At 45.0% G+C, this 19,167-nt stretch overlaps 1 protein-coding gene across 4 annotated transcripts in view; it reads left to right on the top strand.

Moving 5' to 3' along the window:
* LOC147639819 (uncharacterized) overlaps positions 1–19,167 on the top strand; it is a 74,291-nt gene that overhangs the window by 32,903 nt on the left and 22,221 nt on the right. For all 4 annotated transcript variants that reach the window (XM_086774402.1, XM_086774397.1, XM_086774407.1 and 1 more), the window contains 3 exons: positions 7,571–7,690; positions 7,795–7,887; positions 7,961–8,003. In XM_086774402.1, coding sequence (XP_086630528.1) covers positions 7,571–7,690; positions 7,795–7,887; positions 7,961–8,003 — 256 coding nt within the window. The remainder of the gene's footprint in view (positions 1–7,570; positions 7,691–7,794; positions 7,888–7,960; positions 8,004–19,167) is intronic.

The raw sequence follows: 19,167 nt of genomic DNA, 5'->3' as shown, positions 1-19,167 counted from the left end.
TTGTGAGGGGGGGCCGGCCCTTTTCGGCCCTAGTGTTGGTGTCAAGTGTTCTTGGTCATTTTCAGTTTGAGGGGGGGCCGGCCCTTTTCCGGCCCTTTTCGGCCCTTTGAGTGTTGTTAATAATGTCCATTGGTGGAACTAGTTAAGTGATCTAAAAATGTGTATTTTGTCTTCCGATTTGTAGGCCTCCTATAGGGAGCGGTTACAATATGCGACATTTTCATCTCTTAGCGTCCTGCTAAGGGTGAAGTTCGATGTGTCAACAATATCTTGATGCCCATTAAATTTGTTGGCACCGTTTTATTTGACACCACCACAGGTCCCAACCAAGCAACCTTGGACAATGTTTATCTTGTTCCTAACTTGGGCCTTAACTTACTTTCTGTATCCTAGCTGACCTAACATGAAAACCCAAAAGGGCATTCATGCATGTGAAAATCCTTTGCATTGTGGCATTGATCCACTACAACCCAAACTCAAAAGACTCTACCAAAGACGAAGAGCACATGATCTACACTCGCAAACAACCAACCCTAACCAAAGCCAAATACTTTGTCATGTTCCTCTTCACCCAATTACCATCTTCCTCATCTTCTCTCATGGTCTCCTTTTGGCCTGAGAGGGGGTGTGTGACCACCTGCCCAAAAGGGCGCCAGTATATTATATACAAAAAAATCTTTTTCTTTTGCTGGTTGGTTTGTGCTGGCCGACTACTACTCCAAGCATTATATAAACATGCCTTCGTCAAATCGTCGACAACCATTGCATATGATCAACAAACATCTACACACACACTAGTTGGTGCTTCATTAACGAGCGCAACCAATATGTCGGCGAGAGCACTGCTTTGTAGCCGCTTGGATCATCACACATGAACCAACGCAAGCAGCAGCCTGGCCAACCCAACACGTCATCAACACTTGCTTAGCACAGTTAGCAGCAGCTTGGTGATCGCTGATCTTCATCATCGTTCTGCCTCCAGCGCTGCATACTAGCGCTCAGCTATTAACACTAGGCTTCCTGCGCATCATTCGACAGCAGCATCTGGCTGAGCCTTCGTCATCAACACATCCAATAGTGTTTTCTGCCCACAACATCCAGCCGGTGCTCTACCCCCTCTGTATTGCAACAACCAATACCAATACAGCATCTTCATCGTTGGCTCTACCCCCTGCTCATAGCAACAGCCTGCCCTCTTGTATTGGATTACTTCACCATTATACATACACTCATTCATCCATTTCATGCCGTGTTGATTTTCTCTGGAGTCTGATCTCTCGCACATCTGGTCCTTTCGTCCTTTTGCCCTCACATAGGACTGGGCTCACATGGGACCAGTTTCCACTCTAGGTCCTGCACCTTCTTGTTTAGATATATCTATGTGGTATCCAAGTGTGGGATGCACGTTACATCCCCTTTTGCTTAACTTGATAGAAGCTGTATAGCCTCCAAATAGTCCGTCAATAAAGCCGGATAGTCTTCGAAGAATTCTTTGTTAAGCCATATTGCTTCGTGAGTCTCTCAGTCTTGAAACTTCGTGAGGGTGTCTTTGTCTTTGGCCTGAGCGATACTTGAAGCGATGCAAAATGATCTGTTCTGGAACCATCACTTCAACTTCATCCACTATACTTGGCTTCGCTTTTGTCTTTCACTTTCGAAGGGATTGGACCGGCATATGGTTTTAGCCAACTGACATGGAACACATTGTGCATAGTTCAACTCGGAGGTAGCTTCAACTTCATTGAAACCTCGTTGTTCTTTCTTTGGATAAAGGTGCGAAGCTCTTGAACGATAACTTTGGGCATTGCTTGTCCACTTGTTTTAGTCTTTGCTTCATAATCTGAAGATAAACCCAATCTCCTTCGGAGAACTTCACATCCCTTCGGTCTTTGTTGGCCTGTCGAGTGTAGGCCTCTTGCGCTTTAGCCAACCTGTCTTTAAGTGATTCCAAAATCTCCCGGCCAGACTTTGTCATTCTGTTCACTTTAGGTACTGAAGATGAGGTTATGGTCAATAGCGACTGAAATGGTCTTCAAAACGCTGCTTCATATGGAGTCCTACCAACAGTTAAAGAAAATGAATCATTCAAAATTGCTTGAACTAAAGGCAAATATGATTCGCACTTATCTTGCTTATTGTGGACATAACACTTCAGCACATCAAAGGTCAACTTGTTGTAGATTTCTGTCTGGCCATTAGTTTGTGGGTGAAATGCACTTGAAAAATTCAATTTAGTACCAAAATTATCAAACAATGCCCTTGCAAAACGATTGGTAAACTTGGCATCTCGATCTGACACTATGGTCCTAGGGATTTCGCCAATCCGGTACCAATGCCGAAGGAACAAATGGGTAACATCTTCGGTGATCACATTGGCCTTGCATGGAATAAGCATAACAAATTTGCTAAATCTATCAACAATAGTTAAGCCGTGCGTATTACGCTTACTTGGATTGGGAGGCAGATTTGTGACAAAATCCATCGATATATCTTGGAAAGGTCCCTCAGGAATTGGTAAAGGTTGTAACAACCCTAGCTTCTTTCCACGAGGAGCTTTCACTTTCTAACAAACGTCACACTGTTGCGCATGAGTGAATACATCGCGTGGTGTCATGGAGAAGAGCTGCTCTAAACGACTTCATGACACAAAGTCGGCCTTTGTAGAAAAGCCAACCATCTTGTATCAAAAAGTGGCATGGTCCTATGGCATCCAATGCCTGCTCCCACTGTGTACCGAATCTCTCGTAATCCGCGTATGTGTGCTTCAAGCCTTCATGTCATCTAGTCCGGTTTCAATAAGGTTGAGTCTAGTAGTTTGAATCAATGTCACTGTTCTCTTCCTGCTCAAAGCATCGGCCAGGGTTGGCCTTTCCTGGAGGGTACTCGATCATACCACCAAATTACTGGAAGATTTGGCTCTAGCGGTGTTGATGGTCACTCCACTGTGCACTTGGCATTGTCTGAATCCAACGTAATGCTTGATGGTCAGTGCGAATCTCAAATTCACGGCCATTTTTCGGTGGGCAGTAACTTACGAGATATGTAAGCTACTGGGTGGCCATTCTGTTGTAACACACCTCCAATCGTGATGCTACTCACATCAGTGATCACTTGGAATGGCTCATCCCATGAGGCAAGCGCTAGACAAGATCCATTGCTTGCTAGTCTTGACATCCTTTAGCAGATCGGTGAGATCCGTCGAGAGGTCAGAGAATCTGTCTATGTGGGTAGAGTATGCTTGGCATATACCCACAAAGGATCTAATGTCATATGCGGTCTATGGTATTTCCCAATTGACAATCTCGGTCACCTTGGCTAGATCAAGTCAGATGCCCTCAGCACTGATTATGTATCCAAGGTAGTGAACCTCGAACAAATAAAATTCCGACTTCTTCTCATTGACGTAGAGCTCGTTGCTTTCCATCAACTTCAAGACTTTCTCCACATCAATGTCATGTTGCTCAACCGTAGTTGAAAATACCAGTATGTCATCCAAAAATATAAACACACACTGTCCAATCTAGTCTCTGAAAATATGCATCATCATGTGGTTGAATGTGGTGGGGGCGTTTGTCAAGTCAAAAGGCATGACCACTAATTCATAGTGAGCCCGTTCCGTACAAAAGGCTGTCTTGGAGATGTTCCCCTCAACAATCCTCACTTGGTGGTACCCACTCTTCAAATCCAGTTTTGAGAACATGTTGGCCCCATTCAGCCTCTCGAGAATATAATCTATTTGAGGCATCAGGAACTTACTCTTGATAGTGAACTTATTGAGTGCACGATAAGTGACACACAATCAAGTCTTCCTGACAAACAAGATCGGTGCTACAAATGGCGACACACGAGGGTGTATGAAGCCAGATTGCAACAGTTCTTGGAGTTGGTGGTCCAACTCCGTTTCCATCGTCTTGGATAGGTGGTATGGAAACTTGCTCGAGGGATCCGAGCCTGGGAGGAGGTCTATCTTTTGGTCCTCTAGTCTTGACAGGGGGGGCTGGGGAGGGAGATTGTCCTGAAGAAAAATCTTCTGGAACTTTTCATGGAGAGCCTGGTACTTCTCTGAAGCACTGGCCACTGTCTGGGCAGTCTGGATGTATATCTTCGGGCATTGTGTATCCTTCCTGATTTCTCATTTAGCCTGCAAGTGGCTTATGAGAGGAAAGTTCGGGACTCTTGGCTCACACTTAATAGTACTGGGGCTTTTGACATATTCCAGATAATCCGAAAAGTGTGCATGTTCCAATCAATATCTGGCTGGAACTTATGAACCCATTGAATTTTCAGAATTATGTCTGCTCCTACAAGAGGGGCAACCATAAAATCTCACACAAACTCTATGTCCTGAATCACTAATTTAGCACCTTGAGCTTTAAACTTGATGCTCATTGTCATTCCTATACTAGATCTCTCAACTTTCTTTGTCTACCAAAGTCAGGATGAAATGGGCTCGCCGAGTTACATGTTTTGTGACCAAATTCTATGTACTACCGCAGTCAAATAAGACTTCTCTCTCCCTGGCTACCTAGGTAGCCAAAGGTCTTGAGCAATTTGTTGCGCTCATACTCCTAGTCTTGGGCGCCCTTCTTCTTATCTTCGAGCTCCCGGCTAATGATTGCACCAACCGAAGCACTGGGATCTGAAGAACTAGGGACAGCCGTTGGGGTCTGTGTGGGAGCCGGGCTCACCATGGAAGTTGTGGAGGCTGGGGTGGTTGTCTGTGGAGTGGTAGTCTTCTTTGGACAATCCTTAGAAGTGTGTCCTTTTGTGTGACAAAAGAAACACCTACCCTCCTTGTTGTACTGAGCTGTCTCCTCCAACACTCAATTTCCTATCGGTCTTGCGTGCTTGAGCTTTTTGGTTTGGAGTAAGCTTGGGTGCCTTAGTCGAGTTCTTGGAGCCCGAGACTTCCGTGCTCTATCTGGCCTTTCCCTCCTGAGGCGGTTGCCTTGGGAGCGATAGGCTGGGAAGTGTTGGGCTTTCCGCCATTGTACTTCGTTTCAGCACTCTGCACAAGCGAGAGTGCATCTTCGAAGGTGGCTGGCCGAAACATATGCACTTTCCCCTAGATTTGCGTGTCAAGGCCATAAAGAAACTGCTCTTTCTTATTCTTGTCAGACATACCCAATTGCAAACATAAGTTCGAAATCTTATTGGCAAACTGTAGGACTGGTTGCGCGTTTTGACGTGCCAACTCGTCTTCAAGTCGCTTAAGGTAATGGTGCGGTAGAAACCGCTGCTGAAGGTCGAGGACAAACTTGTCCCAAACATAAGTTGCCATACCTAATCTGGTGTGGGCATGAGCCCACTGAGTCCACCAAGGAATGGCCTCACCTTCCAAGTATCAACTAGCCAAGATCACTTTGTGAGTATCATTTTTTCTAACTGTAGCAAAATAAGCTTCAAATTAATACAACTAGGAATAAAGAGTTGTGGGGTCGAGTTTACCTATACTTAATTGAAGTTCATCTTCTTGGGAAAATGACTTAAGGAAGCCATTGGTGACATTGTTGTGTCTAAAGCAGCAAGATATCTTTCGCGTTCCACGCGTTGCTTGGCATTGTCTTGTGCGGCAGCACGGGATGCTGCCTCACGGTCTTCTATCAATTCAATCTCCATTGCTCGCATGTGGCAGTTCGAGGGACGAACCCGGCTGTGGTTGTAACCCTTCAAAAGGGTTTTTTGGTAGAGGATCTACTGCCAGGATTTGGGAAGCAGAAGGAGAGGGAGGAGAAGATGGAGAGAGAGACTGGAAAACAGGTGCGCTCTTCCATGGCCATGCCCTTCCAATTCGGTGCTCTGTTCTGAGATTGCTCACATCATCTATTGGAACATATTATGCACACTCATGTTTGCCGCCCTCGAAGGACTACTTGGTGCACTTTGTTCCGAAGTTCGTCGTTCTCTCTCTGCGTCCAAGCTCGCCATAGCGAGAAAATGCACTTCCTTTCTGGAGCGCAATCTAACCATCCACTATGCGTGTTGGAGGCTTCCGGAGGCGAAAAACCAATCGTCTTTCTAGGGATAGGAGTCACACCGAAAGGGGTGGCCCTCCGGAGTCTAGAAACCAACCACACAAGTGAGATTTTTTTTTTCTAGTTTTCTGGTTGAATCTTCACACGTGAAGAAGGCTCTGATACCAATGTAACATGCGGAAGCTCGGTGGAAGCATCGGTAACTTCAACACTCATAACTCAGCAATTGTTTGTGAGACGAAGATAATGTAGAGGACACAATATTGGGTCCCGAATACCCTCTATTGGGCCCCCACCACGAATGGTGTATTTGCTTTATCAGAATGATGTAAATCTGAAAAATAAAGACTGGTTCTTGACATGCACTTGTTCACCTTGGCTGAGCACTTAAACATGGCTGTCCTGGCCCTTGGAACGCAGCAACCCTTGTGAAAATGAGATAGAATGACTGAATTCTGTTCTGGGTATTTATACCCCTAAGTGCTACTGGTCAGCTGACTGAACAGGGGTCGGCCTGTTGCTGAATGTCCCACGACCTGGTCAAATATGAAATTAAATGCCTTTAAGCCGTTTCACACTGCTGTTCGGGCTGGCCTCGGTAAACCTGTTTGTTGTGGCTGTGACAATGTGGTCTTGGTACATTTGCCAAATGTCGTCTCTAATGCAGTTCTGACTCAATAGCGAATTGGGCTGACCTCAGTACTGAAATGGTAGCATTGCATCAAAGGAGAGTCCATGCAATATCATCCATCTTGTCACTTTGGCATACAAGCATTTGTCTACCCCCCATGATTCTAAGTTCATGGACAAGCCCTTAGCCCAGACATGGATCAGCAGTAAGCAGTCCCAACACAGCAAGTTTCAGCCTTGTAAATCTTTGGAGTAGGAAGTAGAAGCAAGTACGATTAGTGTTATGCATTGTAGGATTAACGTACATCATTCAACGTCTAGATCTACCTTAGACAAAGATGGGGGAAGTGTGGTGTTGAAGACTTTGATGGGGGGGGGGGGGGGGGGGGGGGGGGGGGCATTGTCCCATAAAAGGACCCCTCCCCCTCATTTGAGCATTTATCCCTTGTAGCCAGCCCTCTTTGGACCATAATTCAGCAGCCAAAAGACCTTTAAAATGAACCCTAAATTTCAGCAGATTTTCAGAGCCTTGTGCTTCGCACTTTACATTTTCATATCAGATGAGTAAATATCCTACAAGGAGGGCACCTGGCTGGCTGTTGGGATCGCTTTTGTGGGTGGTTCTTTCTCACTTTCCAGATACCTTATCGCTGTCTAAACAATTTGGTGCATTTAATAGTTAATGTGTCCACCACAGAACCCTGATAGGTGCTCTGGAAGAACCTTGAGCATTGATCCGCTGCTGAAATGGACATAGGACTATGAGCACCGACCACCTGGTTGCCTTCTCACCCATGTCCCTTTCCACCCAAAAGTTTCCAACCCTTACGTCTGTTCCCTTATGACCTAATATAAGCTAATACATGGGTATCAAGATGAATAGTATATCATCATTTGTGTTTTTTGGTATGCTTTTTTTTTTTTGGGTGTCCGCAAGTTATAGACAGTTTTATTTGTTGGAGCAGTTACGGAAGCTTGGACTTTCTGGTAATTGGCTCTCTGAACTCCCAGAAAGTATCGGGAAGTTAAAGCAGCTTGAGGGCCTGTGGATACAGGGAAACTTGCTTCAATGTTTACCAAATGAGGTTTGTGAAACCATTGTTGTGTAGGCTTTTGTGACAGTAATTTTCGGATACACGATTCTCTTGTTGATGGAAAGCCTGAAGGGGTTGCTACTTGTTGGAAACAGATCGGTAATCTTGGTAAGCTTAGTGTGCTTGCACTGACAGGAAACGTGCTGGAAGAAATTCCTGAATCTATCAGTTCTCTTTTGAACCTTCAGGTAGTCCTGCCTTCTGTTTGCTTTTATCAAAGACTGGTTTTAAAGGAGCTGATGGTCTCTTATGTTTCTACAGGTATTGTCCATATCTGGGAACAAGCTTAAGCAACTTCCCTCAGGTTGGCATTTTCTTGTATGCTTAAGAGACGTGTGTAGCAATTTGAGGTCTGGGAAAATATGTTTATTCTTCCTTTTATTCTTCTTTCTGCTGTCTGCTGTATTTATAGACTGGAAGAAGTATGCGATGAGAGACTGTGTTTGGTCATCTCTCTTTTGGTTATCAGCATCCACTCTTGTAGCTCTCTCCTCGCAAGTAGGAAAAGCTTGAGGCATCCTCGGTCAGAGTATCGTCATATGCACCATGACTGAGAATTGTATACACCATTTATGTAGCTCTCTCCTCCCAAGTTGGAAAAGGTTGAGGCATCTTTTTTTGGAGTATCGTATACACTCTTGTAGCTCGCTCCTCACAAGTAGGAAAAGGTTGAGGCATCTTCTGTTGGAGTATCATTTACACCTTAGATGTATGAGTTTCTCTCAGGATTGGATCAGAGGTGTTTCATGCTTGTATCGCCATGCTCACAGTAGTGTGCTTGCATATGGTGGTAGAGGTGATCTCTTCGAGATCTCTTGTTTTGCACGACAGGGATGCCCCTTAGCCCCCTTGTTATATCTCATTGTTGCCCAGGCTATGAACATCTTTCTTCGCTCCACTGCTGGAGTTTCAGGTTTGAGTCTGCCCTTGCGCAGTGAGGATGAGCTTTTGGACTGTGAGCTTGTTGTCGATACTGCCTTTTTCCTTGAGGCCTCACACATTTGTTTATGCTCCTTTCGGATTGCGTTGGAGGTGTTTTGCGCTTGTACTTTCCGAATATTTAGATGTCGTGGAGTCCACTAGATCCCTTTCATATTGGGAAATGTCCCCGCTGGTGACCTCCTCCCCAACTTCTTAAAAGTTGTCCACAACTTTACGCTTCAAGCCATATATCCAAAGTTATAATCATGTCCCAACAAGTGGGCGAGACGAGACAATCTCAAAAATCGAATATGACTAAAAGAATCCATGTTCCAAATAAATGGGCCAGGCTAAATAAGTCTCCATGATACCAATATCAAAATTATGTCCCAAATAAATGGGCGAGACAAAACAGTTCCATGAGTCTAGATATCATAATCATGTCCCAAGTAAATGGGCGAGACAAAATAGTCCCATGCGTCCAAATATCATAATCATGTCCCAAATAAATGGGCGAGACAAAACAATCCCATAAGTCTAGATATCATATCTCTCTGTCCATGCTCTAAGAGTATATCCAACAAAATAAGTTTTGGTGTCGTATCCGCCAATGTTTATACCCCAACAGGATTGTCTTCATACAAGAGTAAAAAAGCCAATGCTATGATACCAATGTAACTTTCGAGGTGCCTTGGGTTTTCGCCAAAACACTTGACCATTAATGCAATTTAACATTGAAATTGGCCACAACCTTAACACATACGCTGCTTAATCCACAAAACTGTAAAAGAGAGATGTGCAGAGATGACACCACATAGAGGCCGGATTATCCCCCCTCCCCCCCCCCCTCCCTCGGAGTATTTTATTACCCAAGAAGAATAATATCATGTACAAGCTTTGAGGACCTTACTCTCCCCACAGGAGATGCCGGATTATCCATATACAAATGCCTAAACATAGCCCAACACGAGACAACCATAAAATTCAGCCGGTACATAGGCTGTAGAAATGCCGAGCCAACAATTAAATCCCCCTATGGTTACTCATTCTTCCCCAAAAACCATGGATCTTTATGCAATAGAGTTGGTACAACAGGTTCAGCTCTCAGCCAGTATAGAAAGTACAAGGGCCGGTACAATAGATACAATGGCTGGTACAACAAGCACAGTGGTTGGTACACCAAGTACAAGGGCTAATACAACAAGTACAATGGTTGGTACAACAAGTACAAGGGCTAATACAACAAGTACAATGGCTGGAAATCATAATAAAATGATTAAATACCCTTGCCTTCAGTATTTCTTCATGATGGAAGCCTCCAAAACAGTCCCCAACAGCCGGTATACTTCATGGGTAGCTTGTAACAGTGTTCGAGGCTAGTGTGTAGCAAGAGAGCCTCCCTAAATGAAGAGAGAGGGCTCCAATTTATAGATTTGGGCCTCCCGTGAGCTAAAATGGAAAGAGAAGGCTATGATGACAAGTGGAGGGCCACACAATAGCTGAAGTGACAAGTGTGAGGCCACTTGTCTCACTTTGATCCACTTTTTGACGAGTGTGAGCCCACTTGTCTCACGTTGATCCACTTTCTTGCCGCATGTCTCAATCTAAGAGTTGGGTTCTCCCATAATCTTTACCTTTAAAAATATCCCAACTAGTAGACCTTCTGCCAAATGTGCTTTGGCAGATATCTTGACACATACACATCACGCGTTCCATGCGGATTGCAGTGGGCCAGTTATGGGTGTCATTTCACCGTGTGAGGATAGAGAGAGAGAAAGAAAGAAAGAAAGTTGTATTAACGTCTTCAAAAAGCCAAAATGACCTATGAGACCAAAAGGTTACATCATATCCATGAGGTACATCATCCTGGGTACGAAATAGTAATAAAGAAAGATAACAAAAATCTAGAACTATAAAATCTGATTTAGGTACATGAGCAAAGAGCTCTCATATCACCCTAATACATCCCCCATGGGCCGCTGTGACATGGTGCTCAAGGTGGTAAAACTGAGCTGGCGCGAGAAGGTCCTGCGATGATGGGAGACGATGGCCTGGATCCTCTTGTGGTGGTGTGGCCATGTGCGAGGGCTATGGGGTCTGGGGCGTCGAGCTCTGCATAACTCAGTGGCTCTGCGGAGTGTCACACTTCTCGGCCGAGCTCTTGCACTAGCCTTTGGTCCGAGTATGATGGGTGGATCGACTCTCGGAGTGCTGGATGGAAGAAGTCGGTGAGAGCTCTCTGTGCTGATCTTCGAGCAAGTACAGCTGATCTGGAATCTCACTAAGGACTCCTTGTGTCTACGGAGCTCTAGAAGAAAAAGTCCCAGGCATCTCTGATCCGGGAAGTCCATGATCTTGGAAAGTGGTCCGAACCCAGCTCGGAAGAGGCTCTATCTCTCATTTCTGTGTGTGAGCTTCTCTACCCTGCACCTAACCCTAATGTGCAGGTTTGTGTGTGTGAGTGTGTAAGTCCAACACCCAACATTTGGTATCAGAGCAAGGAGCTCCGTGTGGATTTCTGTCCCAAAAAAACTGCTGCTAACTGTGGAATTCCGTCGTCGAAATTCTGTCAAAAATTGTCATTCCGTCCGTCGCCTGCGTTTTTCCGTCGTCGGACTGCCTGTTTCCGTCGGCGCTCCTCCGTCCGGCCACCATTAGTGGGGAGCCCGCCGCCGCCGCCCAGTCCGCGGGCGGCACCGCCCTCTACAGCCGGCGACCCAGCACCGCCGTGGCCCAGCTTCGTCACATTTCTGGCCACCCTCGCCGTCAGCGCTCCTGTTCGGTCGCCCAGAGCCACGTCGGCGTTCTGCTCCCATCCAGCCTTCGTCGCCGTCGCCGACCCCGACCTCCCATTCCGCTCCATCGACGTGTTCCGTTCCGACCGCTGCTCTGTTCGTCCGTCCGTTCACTCCCGCCAGCGACTCGTGCCTAGGTGACGGCTCCCGCCCATTCCGACTTACCTGCGGGGCCAGAGCCGTGCTCGCCTTGCTCTGAGCGTCCGCCTCCGTCTGACGATTCGCCCGACACCTGCGCAGCTGCATCGACGACGATGACTCTACGGCTGCCCCCCGTTCTGTTTTCCGCTGCCGTCGGGCCCTGGTGCAGCTAGCCTATGGCTGCCGCCTCCGTCTATCCCATCAGCTCCGTAAGCTCCAGCCCCAGCTCCCCGTCGGCTGCCCATCCGCAGCCCTGCTGGCTTCCTCCAACGCCCGTTAGCACTGTCTGCTCCAAGCCTGTTGCCCTTGCATGAAGGTATTTCTCTGTACACAATTTTAGTCAAATACAAATACAGATTTTGCAGCCATTCCAGTGCAGGTCAAATGCAGATTTTGCAGACACTTCTGTGCAAGTCAAATGCAAAGAAAATTGCAGGTGCAATTTGGGGGTTTTCGAAATTGAGGTCAAAATCAGCAAATTGAACCTCTTTCATTTGCAGAAATTTGGGGGTTTTCAAAATTGAGGTCAAAATCAACAAATTGAACCTCTTTCACTTGCAGAAATTTGGGGCTTTTGTGGAAATTGGCCAATTAGATGCACATTGAAGCGATTGGAGTGCATAAAAATTGGGGATTTTCTGATTGGAGCATGTAATTGGGCATTACAGCTGCGATTTGTCGCGTATGTATACACATTGTGTGTAATTGGACAATTTGGTGCAAGTTTACACTTGCTTTGGTTTGCAGGCATACATTTGCATAGGACATTTGGTTGCCTGGCAGTGCACATTGGTGCTTGGTTTGCTTGTAGATATATTTTGTTGACATGGCACAGAATGCTACAGATGTATTTGGTGTGCTCACCCAGGAGGACAAGCTGGATGGATCTAACTACTCCCCCTGGAGTTTCATGATCCGTAATTTGCTGGTAGCCAAAGGGCTTTGGGGCATCGTGTGTGGTGATGACACACGCCCACTTACCATACAGCCAGCCACGCCTCAAAGGGGAGGTACTCAAAGAGCTCCTGATGTAGATCCTGCTCCCAAACAAGAGCAGAAGAGATGGGACTCCAGAGATGCACAGGCCATGTCATTGATAGCCCTTTCAGTGAAAAGGACTATTATTCCGCACATTCGTTCATGCAAGACATCAAAGCTTGCATGGGACACATTGGAAGCAATGTATCAGGTACGCAACGAGGCAAGAGTTGCCTACTTGAAGAGGCAATTGGATCTTCTTTCTATGGATGAGGGTGACTCCATGGCAGATCATCTCACCAAAGTGAAAGATTTGCAGGAACAATTGCTCAACATTGATGAGGTTATCCCAGACAGACAGATGGTCACCAACACTCTTCATTCTTTACCGCCTTCGTACTTGGGCTTTCACACCTCTCTCAACCTCTCAATGAGAGGAGGTGGTGATCCTGTCACTTTTGAAGAGCTCGTGGGTTTACTCTTGCAGGAAGAGCAAACAAGAGCAAACTTATCGAGCAACCGTGGTGGAGAAAAGGCATTTACAGCCAAGGATAAGGGTAAAGCAAAGAGCTTTAGGCATGGGGGACAACAGTCTAGCAAGGCTGGTCATGGACAGCCCTCTTCTAGTGGTGAAAAGTCTGACAAAGGGGATGCAAACAAGCCCAAAAAGAAGGGCAAATGTCACTATTGCCATAAGCATGGACACTACATCAGTGAATGTAGGAAGCGGATTGCAAAAGAGAAAAGGAAAGAAGCAGGCAATGCAGTAGCAGACTCTTCTGATGACAAAGCACAGCAATCAGCTAATGTAATCCAGGAAGAGTACACTTTTTTGGTCACATGCACTAGTGACACACCAAGTGCTTCAGACACTGATATGTCTTGCATTGCATTTGGCAGACAGCATGCATCATGGTATTTTGATAGTGGTGCTTCGAGCCACATCACTTCATGCAAAGATGTATTTCAGCACTTGGTTTATGCTTCAAATGGCCGCACTGTATCATGTGCAGATCATATCCAGTAAAGGGAATTGGTCATGTCATACTTATTGCAGCCAATGGTGCCAATATATGTATGAAAAATGTATTGTATGTTCTAGGAATAAAGAAAAATCTGCTCTCCGTCTCAGCCATAAACGACCAAGGTTTAAAGGTTGAATTTGAAGACGGGAAGTGTTTGGTAAAAGACCCATCAAAGGGTTATGAAATAGTCACTTCTGCAACACGATACAAAGGCTTGTATAAGCTGGACAGCTATGACAAGTGCACTTATGATGCAAATACAGTGGCTGTCCACACTCCTACTATGCATGATGCAGAGCTATGGCATGCTCGTTTTGGGCATGTAAATTTTCAGAGTTTGATGCTTTTGCAGAAGCATCATATGGTTGATAATATGCCGCCTCTTGAGTCTCCACCAAGACATGTATGTGAGGGGTGTATTTGGGGAAAGATGCAACGAAAACCATTCCCCAAAGATGGAGCTGTTAGAGCTGAAAGTAAATTACAGCTCATACATAGTGATGTATGTGGTCCAATGCGGACACCATCCATAGGGGGACATCTTTACTTCGTCACATTCATTGATGACTACTCCAGGTTTGCTTGGGCTTACCCTTTGAAAGCGAAAGCAGATGTGTTTACATGCTTTCGACACTTTGTAGCAATGGCTGAAAATATGTGTGCATGTAAAGTCCAAACACTCTGCTCAGATAGAGGTGGAGAATACATGTCAAATGCATTCAATGATTATATGCTTCAAAAGGGCATCAAACACCAATGTACTATGCCTTATACACTGCAGTAGAATGGTGTAGCTGAAAGGAAAAATAGATCTCTCATGGAGATGGCAAGATGCATGGTGAAAGCACAAAAATTGCCTCACAAATTTTGGATGGAAGCTATAATGTGTGCAACTCATGTGTTGAATAGGTGTCCAACAAAAGCTTTGAAAACCATAACACCATTTGAGGCTTGGTATAGCCGAAAGCCAACAGTGGATTATATGCTTACATTTGGGTGTTTGGCATATGCACATGTGCCAGAACAACTCCGAACAAAGCTAGATGACAAAGCAATTAAATGCATTTTTGTGGGCTACAGCAATGAGAGCAAAGGATACCGTCTTTATAATCCAACTACATGAAGGATTTTTGTCAGTAGAGATGTGGTATTTGCTGAAAATTCAGAACAGCCCATGTACAGCTTGTATAAAAGCAATGATACAGGCATACATGACATGTTTGATGGACTTTTACCCATTGCAATTAGGGGGAATTCAGATCAGCCAGCCCTTACATAAGAAAATCCACATGTAGAACATGTGGAACAGCCAGCCATTCAGCCCCCTTCTGTGGAAGAAATGGAAGAGCAAACAGCCATAGACACAGCCAAGTCAGTGCCAAGATGGTTGCTGAAAACTTTGCAAGAAAGCAAACTTGCAGCTCCACTCACAAGTAGAACAAGGGCTAGTTCCAGCCATGCTTTGAATGTACATCGTGGGGAGTCTGCATTCGCAATGGGTGGTCTCTTTGATTCAGAAGAGCCTTCTTCTTATGAAGAAGCACATGAGAATGAACATTGTTTGCAAGCTATGCAAGCTGAAATTTCTTCTATCATGAAGAACAATACATGGGATCTTGTGGAATTGCCTAAAGGCAAACATGTAATTGGAACAAAATGGGTGTACAAAGTCAAAAGAAAGTCTGGTGGTACTATTGACAGGTACAAAGCAAGACTTGTGGCAAAAGGCTACTCCCAGAAAAAGGGAATAGATTATGATGAGACTTTTGCTTCTACTTCGAGAATGACCACAATAAGATCTGTGATTGCATTGGCTGCACATAAAGGATGGAAAGTGCATCAATTGGACATCAAAACTGCATTCTTAAATGGGGATTTACAGGAGGAAGTATATGTAAATCAGCCCATTGGTTTTGTAGTTCCTGGTGAGGAACATAAAGTATGCAGGTTGCACAAAGCATTGTATGGGTTAAAGCAAGCTCCAAGAGCTTGGTATGATAAGATACATGTTCATCTAACCAGCCAAGGTTATGAGAATAGTCCAGCTGAAAGCACATTGTATGTGAAGAAAACCGATGCCGATATTCTCATAGTCATCTTGTATGTAGATGACATGCTCATTACAGGTACAAGCAAAGCACAAATTTCAGATTTGAAAGCTGATTTGAAAGCTGAATTTGATATGTCAGATTTGGGGCCTTTACACTACTATCTCGGCATACAGTTTATGCATACAGATGATGGCATTGTTATGGAGCAAACTAAGTACATAAAAAGTTTGCTAAAAAGGTTTCACATGGATGAATGTAAGCCCATTTCTCCTCCGGTAGAACCAGGTGTACGGCTTACTATGCATGATATTGGAGAGCCTTTTGAGGCTGGCATTTACAGCCAGGCGAGTGTCTTTGTTGAGCAAATTCATGCACAGCCCAGGCACAAAGCATTGGCAAGCAGTCAAACGCATTTTTCGTTATCTTAAGGGTACCCTGGATCTTGGTTTGTTCTATCCCAAGGGGGGCAGCTTGCAGCTTTATGCATACAGTGATTCAGATTGGGCTGGTGATTATGATACCAGACAATCCACCAGTGGAAATTGTTTTTTCCTTGGCAGTTCATGCATATCTTGGTTGAGTAAAAAGCAATCCACTGTTGCTACATCTACTTGTGAGGCTGAGTACAGGGCAGTCTTTACAGCTACAGTAGATTGTGTATGGTAGGAGACTATTGGCTGATCTTCGTGAGTGTCAACAGACACCCACCACCATTCTCACTAATAGCCAGAGTGCTATGGCCGTGGCACGAAATCCAGTATTTCATGCACGTACCAAGCACATTGAGATTCATTATCACTATGTCAGAGAGAGGCTACATGCAGGGGAGATCAGTTTATCTTATTGCTCTACACAGGATAATGTTGCATATCTTTTCACAAAGGCTTTACCTCAAGAAAAGTTTGAAGCTTTCCGCAAAGCTTTGGGCTTACTCTCATACAGAGAGTGATCTGCTACCTTGTACAGGTTCACACTTCCACTACAGGGGGGATTTGTAGGCATATGCTCACTTATGGTAGTGCTATGTGTGAACAGGGCTTAACCAAGGGCACTTTTTCCCATTTGGTTTTTCCCCTTGGACATCAAGTGTGAAAGAACACTCTAACATATAATATTTTGTATGTGGCACACATGCAAGGGTTGACTTGCACACATGCAAGGGTTGACTTGCATTTTGTGGATACCGCACTTTTGGCTCTCTCTCTCTCTCTCTCTCTCTCATTTCTGTGTGTGAGCTTCTCTACCCTGCACCTAACCCTAATGTGCAGGTTTGTGTGTGTGAGTGTGTAAGTCCAACACCCAACAGCTTCCAAGTTCACAGTCACCGAAGTCCCGATGCGGACAAGACTTAATGTCCAGGACCTGATCCTCCCCTTTGACTCATAAATGGGCATCTCCCCAGGTCCCTTCACCTGATTGGACTCCAATTCACTTACTTATTAAGAGAAAATTCGTGTTTTCTCTTCATGAAGATTTTTGGAGGCTGAAAACTCTGTTTTTCCATCATTTCTCTCCATTTCCAAGCTCTCCATAGCCATACCCAACTTGCTAGGGTGTTTTCCAAGCTTCCAAGAGTGTTTCCAAGTGCTAATCACTCTCCTACTCACTCCCTATGACTGAAATTCAGCAAAACAGCTCTCACTTTTGCTGTAATTTCTGGTCTTTTTGCTGAAAACCCTAATTTCAGCCTTCCTTTCTCAAGTTGAACCATAGGGGAAGCTTTTCCAAGGTTCCCTTTATCCTCTTGAAGACTTTTGTCGCGGAGAAAGGATACAAATCAAAGATCTCAACATTCCAAGGACTTCCATTGCGAAGACTTCCGCTGTCATCGACTCTACTTGCTATTGGTAAGCTTTTATGCTTAAATATGGGAGCAAGTAGCAGGAGGGAGGAACCAGATTACAAGATCACATACCCTGTGTAGTGTTCTCTTGTCCTACGTGATGGGGAGGAAACTGAATTAGGGTTAGGTTAGAGTATTCATGGGAGACATACACAGAGAAGCAAGGAAGAGAGAGAGAGAGTTGTGGGGATAAGTCAACTCATGAAAAGCATGAGTGTGTGACTCCCCTATCACACATGTATATTGCACTAGTACACATAGTGCACTTAGTACATTAAAAGTACTAAGTGTACTATGTACTATAACTTATGGGCTTGTACACACTATAAGGGTGGGCATTATGCCTTTACCCCAACAACCTCCCACTTAAAGGCAAAGTGCCCTTAAGTAAAGGAAAAGAAAAAATCAGCATGTACATGATAATATACAAGGCCATATCAAGGCTGAAAATGGCCTCATCCAATGCCCATCAAGTGTCTGCAATGAGCAAACCGCTCCGGAGGCAAACTCTTTGTCAACAGATCAGCCGGGTTGTCATCCGTGTGAATCTTAACAAGCTGAATTTGCTTGTTCTCTATCACCTCTCTGATGAAGTGATACTTCACATCCACATGCTTCGTCTTTGCATGAAAAACAGGGTTCTTTGCCAACTGAATGGCACTCTGACTGTCACAATGCAACAATGGAATATCCCCTGTATAGCCCAAATCAACCACTAACCGAGATAGCCATAATGCCTCCTTGCAAGCCTCTGTGGTGGCTGCAATATACTCGGCCTCTGTAGTAGATAAGGCTGTGCACTTCTGCATCCTGGATATCCATGACACAGCACCTCCTGTGAATGTAAATACATAACCGGTAGTAGACTTCCGGTTATCTGGATGACCGGCATAATCCGAATCCGTGTAACCATGCACTAATGCATCCTGTTTGCCAAAACAAATGCACAAATCCTGTGTGCCCTTCAGGTATCTCATGACACCTTTCACTGCTTCCCAATGCTTCTTGCCAGGGTTGGCCATGTATCTAGAAACCACTCCCACTGCAAATGCAATGTCCGGCCTAGTAGCAACCATGGCATACATGAGACTGCCACAAGCTGAAGCATACGGAATCTTGGCCATATCAGCCCTGTCTCTATCTGACTGTGGGCTGTCCATAGCACTGAGTTTCACATATGGAGGCAAAGGAGTACTAGCTTTCTTCCCCCCGTCCATATTGAACCTCTGCAAGACTTTGCCAATGTATTCCTTCTGAGACAAATACAACACATGCTGATTTCTGTCCCGAAGTATCCGCATACCCAAGATGTGATTTGCATCACCCAGATCCTTCATATCAAAGGTCTCATGCAGCCTCTGCTTCAAAGCATCCATCTCTTTACGAGATTTCCCGGCAATCAACATATCATCAACATACAAGATGAGGATCAATAGACTGCCATCCAAAGCTTTCTTGGTGTACAAGCAGTGATCTATGTCACTTCTCCTGAATTTCTGTGATTTCATGAATGTATCAAATTTATGATACCATTCTCTTGGTGCCTGTTTGAGTCCATAAAGACTCTTTTTCAGCTTGCATACAAGCTTCTCCTTTCCACTCAGTGCATAACCCTCTGGCTGCTGCATATATATCTCCTCATGGAGATCACCGTGAAGAAAAGCAGTCTTCACATCCATCTGAATCAAGTCCAGATCATCATGCGCAACCAAAG

This window comes from Cibotium barometz, chromosome 3 (assembly GCF_041138505.1).
Source record: "Cibotium barometz isolate CiBa-2024 chromosome 3, ASM4113850v1, whole genome shotgun sequence".
NCBI classification, from domain to species: domain Eukaryota; kingdom Viridiplantae; phylum Streptophyta; class Polypodiopsida; order Cyatheales; family Cibotiaceae; genus Cibotium; species Cibotium barometz.
The sequence above is the reverse complement of the archived record's forward strand: the minus strand, read 5'-3'. Positions and strand labels throughout refer to the sequence as shown.